This window comes from Corvus brachyrhynchos, unplaced genomic scaffold (assembly GCF_000691975.1).
Source record: "Corvus brachyrhynchos isolate BGI_N302 unplaced genomic scaffold, ASM69197v1 scaffold166, whole genome shotgun sequence".
In the NCBI taxonomy this organism is placed as follows: Eukaryota; Metazoa; Chordata; class Aves; order Passeriformes; family Corvidae; genus Corvus; species Corvus brachyrhynchos.
In genome coordinates this window covers 371,111-376,808 of record NW_008239671.1, presented here as the reverse complement: position 1 = coordinate 376,808, position 5,698 = coordinate 371,111, and the positions used below count along the sequence as shown (strand labels likewise).

The following is a 5,698-nucleotide window of genomic DNA, read 5'->3' as shown; positions in this document are numbered from 1 at the left end:
ACCGCCCCCGGCCGCGCGCAGGGGCGGGGTGTGTGTGGGAGCGGAGCTCCAGCACTGACAGCGAGCTGGGGGCGGGACAGGCAGAGCTCCGGCCCCGGCTCCGGCTCCCATCCTCAGCCCTCCGGGACATCAGGGGCAGGAGATGCTGCCCCAGACATCACAAGTCCAGCACTGACGCCAATTTCACCACGGCCTGGAAAGCTGCTGCATGGGAGGGGATGTGGACACAGGGCTTGGAGCAGTCGCAGAGCTCACAGCAGAAGGGATGTGACCAGAGGGACACGGCACACCGGCACTGCTGCACTCCAGGGAGGTAATGCTGGTTCCAGACCCGCTCTGGGGCCGCACTCACCCACAGACAGGCCACACAATCCACAGCTCAACAGCTGCCCACCTGACGCAAACAGCAGAGTCAGATCCCAGCCCATGTGGGTACCAAGCGGGTGGCAGGACACCGCTAACGCTGAGGAGGTCCCTAGAGGCACAGCTCCTCCCCAGCCACAGGGTCTCATGTGGGGACTGACACGAGGAGCAGAGTCCCATAAAGCCCAGCCTCCACCAGGCAACTGCTGTTGGGGGCCACTAGAAAAGTGCTTTATTCGAGTACAGAGGGGAACGGCTGCACGACGAGTCACCCAAGCGCAGGCCCCTCTCCTGGCCCCTTCCAGCCCTGCATGAACTCTCTGTCCCTGCCTGGCCAGCACGGACACATCTCAGTCCTGCCCTCGGCTCCAAGCCAGCGCCGAGTGGTCTCTGCTACTCGGTGACCTCGGGGATGACGCTCACCAGCAGGGTGTCGTAGCCACGCCGAACCAGCAGGGCCAGGTTCTGCTGTGTCCGCACCGCCTCGTACACGTCCTCGGCGCGCCGCGACGCCGTCCCGTTGATCTCCAGCACCACGTCCCCAGCCTTCAGCCCTGCCCTGTGGGGAGAACACGGATGAAGTGCACAGAGGGTGAGGCAGACACTCGGCGTCATCGTCCTCCAAGTGCAGCAGGAGCTGTGCCACCAGGGGGTCTACAGCCACGGCCAGCGGGACACCCAGCCTGGGAAAAGGTCCCCAGGTGGTTTCTGCTGCAGATCCCAAGCCCTGCTACTCTGGAGCAAAACACATCCCACAGCTCCTCCCTCACACACCCCTGAGGCACAGGGCAGCACTTACTGGTGTGCCGGGGAGCCGATGATCACCTTGTGGATCAGCACGCCGTAGGAGATGTCAGGAAAGCTGGGGTCACGCAGCTTCAGCTCTGCCAGGATGCTGCAGAGTGAACACTGACATCAGGGATGGAGCTGGAGGCAGAGCAGGGCTCCCAACCCCATGCCCTGCAGCTGCACAGGCTCAGAGACCAGGCACAGAATTTCCTCTCCTGTGTCCCTGCATCCTGCTGAGCACGAGCCACAGCTGCCAGCCCCAAACATCCCCATCCTCCTGTCAAAACGAGAGGACAAGAATCCCAACGGCACCAGCGAGGGCTGGGAACCCCAGAGCAGCTGCCAGCTGGATCAGAGCTGTGGTGATGCACATCCCCACATCACATCACCCTTCCTAGGGGTCAGACCTGCCCCTCCCCTGCTGCAGTTTCACTTCTCTACCCTGGATGGGCAGGACACACAACACAAGCTGTGCCCCTCTTCCTGCCAGATGTGTCAGCAGAGCTCTCCTCCCAAGTCTAGAGACTAAGCAATCACAGTTTCTCCAAATTTCCCACAGATTTTAGGTTTTCTAAACCAAATTTAAACTCTGCATCTCTCACAGCTCCTCTTTGGACTCTCCCCAACTGCTCCTCACCCATCTTGAATGAAATCCAGAAGTGGATGCAGCACTCCAGCTGGATGTCTCCAGAGTGACAGCATTCTTCCCTCAAACACTGCATCAGCTCAGATCCCTGCAGATCCAGACACTCAGTCTCTGCCCAGCCCTGCTCCTGTCAGGTTCCTGCTCAGCCAGTCAGGGCTCCCCACGTGGCTGAACTCCACTGTGCTGTCCCACAGCCCAGTGCAAGCTGCCATCCCTTGCCAGTTTCACACAGCAAAGGTGGGAAGGGGCCTCTCAAGATCATCTCACCTGACCCCCAGCAGGCTCAGTCAGGGCAGGCTGCTCTGGACTGTGTCCAGTGGGGTTTTGATGATCTCCAAGGACCCTGCAGGCAATGTATGCCAGGCTCTGACCACACTTCTCACAGTATAAAAGGGATTTCTTGAGGACCCTCACATGTCTCTGTGCCCACTGCCTCTTATCTGCTCTGGGCACCACAGACAGAACAACGGGGTCTGTGCCTGAGCCTGTGCCCAACACGGAGCTTCTCTTTCCTGTGCCAGGGAAAGGTTCCGGCCTTTCCGCTGAGCATGTTCAGAGCAGTCACTCGATTCCAAGGCGAGCAATCCCTTGTTGGGAGCCCTTCCTGCTGGGCACAAACAAGCCTGGCAGTCAGGTGGTCTCCCTGGACCGGCTCGAGGGCTGGGCAGAAACTGGACCCGCTTCCCAGGAGCCGTGTCTGAGGAATTTCACGCTGCTTCCTGACAGACCCTGTCCCAGCAAGCGTGGCCAGGGAAGCAGGAGGAGGCTGGGCCAGGCTCCCACATCCCTCGGGTTCTGCCGAGTACCAGCACCATCTGCTGGGCACTGGGGAACTTACCAGACCTTTAGCAGGGCAGAGCACAGCCACAAAAGGTGTTTTGCCCAGCGTGGCACAACACCAGCCCCACGAGGCAGCTGAAGGGCCCTTAAATGTGACTGCAAAAGCCAAAGAACCAGAGCAGGTGTTGTCCTTGAGAACTGCTCCCGGAGGTGAGAGCACAGGTCCTGCTTGCTGACAATGGGCACTTCACAGAATCATGGAATTGTTTGCGTTGGAAAAGACTTTTAAGATCAAGTCCAACCACTCCCCCAGCACTGCCCAGGCCACCACTGACCATGTCCCCAAGTGCCACATCCACAGGGCCGGTAAATCCCTCCAGGGATGGGGACTCCACCACTGCCCTGAGCAGCTGTGCCAGGGCCGGAGAGTCCTTTCCAAGAAGGAATTTTCCCAATATCCAACCTGAACCTCCCCTGGCACAACGTGAGGCAGTTTCTTCTTGTCCTGTCCCTTGTTCCCTGGGACTAGAGCCTGACCCCCAATTGGCTACACCCTCCTATCAGAGAGAGCACTTTTTATCTGCTCATAGAGTCTCCTACAAGTACAGAAACTTGCAAGTTTCCAATTTACCCCATAGCCAGCGGCACCCTCAGTTATTTGGGAAGATCCCATCACATCCCTGCCCGCCCTGTCCTGTTGGCCCCTGACGTCAGGACAGGTACCTGGGAGTAAGGGTCAGCATCATCACCCCGATGTATCGGCGCTTCGTCTCTGCATTGCCAAACCAAGAGCCTGTGGAAGGAAAGGACATGGAATGCATGGCTGGAAAACAGACACACGCTCAGAACAGTGCTGGGCTGAGCCCCCACAGCCCTCAGAGTAGGCAGCATCCAGAGCTATTCTAAGTCCCTACAACAGCTCAGTCCAGTTCCCAGTAGCAGCAGGAGCGTTCCAGATGTTGCATTTTGCACCATGACTTGGCTTCCCTGGGTTTTTCAGCTTTTTGACAGAGAATGTTCCTCTCCAGTGTTACAGGAGAACCAGACAGGGCAGGGCAGCAGCACCACAGCTTTCCTGTGGCACCAGATGAGACCCCAAACACTTTTCCTACTTTCCTTGCCTTTCTCAGGAAGAAGGGTCCAGAGCCTCCCTCTCTCATCCTCCTCCCCCATCTCCCAAGCAGAGAGGTCCCCACTCACTCTTGCGCTGCTCCTCCTTCTGCAGGAACTTCCGCAGCCGGTCGGAGGGGATGGCAAAGGAGATGCCTGACGTCACCTTCATGGTGTTCACACCAATCACCTCGCCATCCTGCAGGGAAAGGGCACCGGGCTACCCAGCCTGGATCACCGTGCAGAGCAGGGGAACTACTGCACCAGCCTGGGGTCCCACCTGTGCGCCCACCCCGTGCCAGGCTGCTGTCCCTGTGTCCTGCCCGATGTTGCTGAGGCTGGGCAGGACCCAGGAGCTGAGTCTATGGAATGAGTCCATGCAGTCCCTGGTTCTGCCCTGCCAGCACCAGCCAGGCCTTGTCTCCATCAGAGCCCCATAAGCTCCAGCTGCCTCAGACACTGCACAGGGGTCTCATGCCAGGCTTATCCCTCCTCTCCCTCCTCCTTCCAGGAAGCCTCCCAGCACCCACAAGTGCTCCCACAGAGGGACAAGGAGCAAGGGCCACACAGCACATCCCTGCCCCCAGCCAGCAAGGGGACAAGCAGCAGGACTCACCAGGTTGACGAGGGGGCCCCCAGAGTTCCCAAACTGCGGCAGAGGAGAGAGAGTGTGAGCAGCAGACAACGAGAGCCCCATCCTGAGGCCAATCCCAGGGTGACCAGCCAGAACCCCGTGCTCTGTGCAAGCCCCTCCTCCCTCCCAGTGCCCTATGTCCCTTACGTCGATGGCGGCATCGGTCTGGATGTACTCCATATCGGTGGCGGCCAGGCCCAGCTCGCGGCTGCCGCGCTGCGCCGAGCTGACGATGCCTGAGGTGATGGTGTTCTGCAGAGCAAAGGGGCTGCCCATGGCCACCACGAACTCGCCCTGCCGCACCTCAGCCGAGCGGCCCAGCGGCAGCGTGGGCAGCGGGTGCTGCGGGGAGCGAGACGGTCAGCGGGACAAAGCGGGACAGAGGGAATGTCCCCACATCTCGGTGTCCCCAGAGCTGTGACAGGCACACACCTTGGGTTTGATCTTGATGGTGGCGATGTCCGCCACCTGGTCCACGTCCTGCACCACGGCGTCGTACATCTCGCCGCTCGCCAGCTTCACCCGCACGCGCCGCCGGTTCGCCACCACGTGCGCGTTGGTGACAATCAGCCCATCCGGGGACACCAGGAAGCCTGAACCGTTGGAGATGGGCACCTCCCGGCCCAGGAAGGGGTGCCTGTAAGGAGGGCACAGGTCAGGAGGAGTGGTAGGGACAGGCACAGTGGTAGGGCTGGGAGGCAGCAGGGAACAGTGAGGGTGTGCGGGCAGCAGCACGATGGCAGAATCCTTCCCTGCCTCAAGAGTCTGCACAAACAGGAGAATAGGCACAAATGCAGTAGGAATCCAGAGCTTGTGCACAGCCACAAAGGTACAATCCTACCAGGAATAGAGGCATGTGGGAGCAGGAGGGGCTGTGACCTGTGCAGGGACAAGGCCAGAACACACGGAGCCCAGCCCTGGAGCAGGTAACAAACACCTGAGAGGCAACAGGAATGTCTCCTGCCAGCGGGAGCAGACTCACAACTCCAGGCCCTGGTCGATCATCCCAACCTCCACTGAGAGTCAGGTGAGGTGAATGGAAAATGGGATGGTCCAGCAAGGCCAAAGCCCTGCTGGGGTGAATTATTGCCAGTATGGGTCAGGAACAGCACCAGCTGATGCCTCTCACGTGAGGCAGAGAGAGTGACACTGTACACGGGTAACACCAAGCTGGAGGCAGCAGTCACCCAGCTGCAGGGCAGAGCTACTGCACAGAGGTGCTCCGAGAGGCCGGAGGCGCTGGATGGTGAGAACATGACAGAGCACAAAGGGAAATGCCAAGTGCTGCTCCCGAGGCAGAGTAACGGGGCAGCCTGGACGGCAGCTTTGCCAGACGGGCCCCGAGGGCACGGAGGCGGGCGGGGGCGGGGGGGGGG

At 60.1% G+C, this 5,698-nt stretch overlaps 2 protein-coding genes across 2 annotated transcripts in view; one reads left to right on the top strand and one right to left on the bottom strand.

Annotated features, from left to right (window-relative positions):
- Positions 1–537: 537 nt before the first annotated feature.
- On the bottom strand, positions 538–5,327 carry HTRA2 (HtrA serine peptidase 2). The gene is made up of 8 exons (XM_017742390.1): positions 5,305–5,327; positions 4,755–5,013; positions 4,470–4,664; positions 4,305–4,337; positions 3,779–3,887; positions 3,302–3,371; positions 1,163–1,258; positions 538–922 (listed from the first exon to the last, which is right to left on the bottom strand). The coding sequence occupies exons 1-8, from the start codon at positions 5,325–5,327 to the stop codon at positions 757–759; spliced, it is 951 nt and encodes a 316-aa protein (XP_017597879.1). The 3' UTR covers positions 538–756.
- Positions 5,328–5,416: 89 nt separating this feature from the next.
- AUP1 (ancient ubiquitous protein 1) overlaps positions 5,417–5,698 on the top strand; it is a 10,041-nt gene continuing 9,759 nt past the window's right edge. Inside the window, exon 1 of the mRNA XM_017742389.1 lies at positions 5,417–5,420. Within this exon, the coding sequence (XP_017597878.1) occupies positions 5,417–5,420 (4 nt within the window). The remainder of the gene's footprint in view (positions 5,421–5,698) is intronic.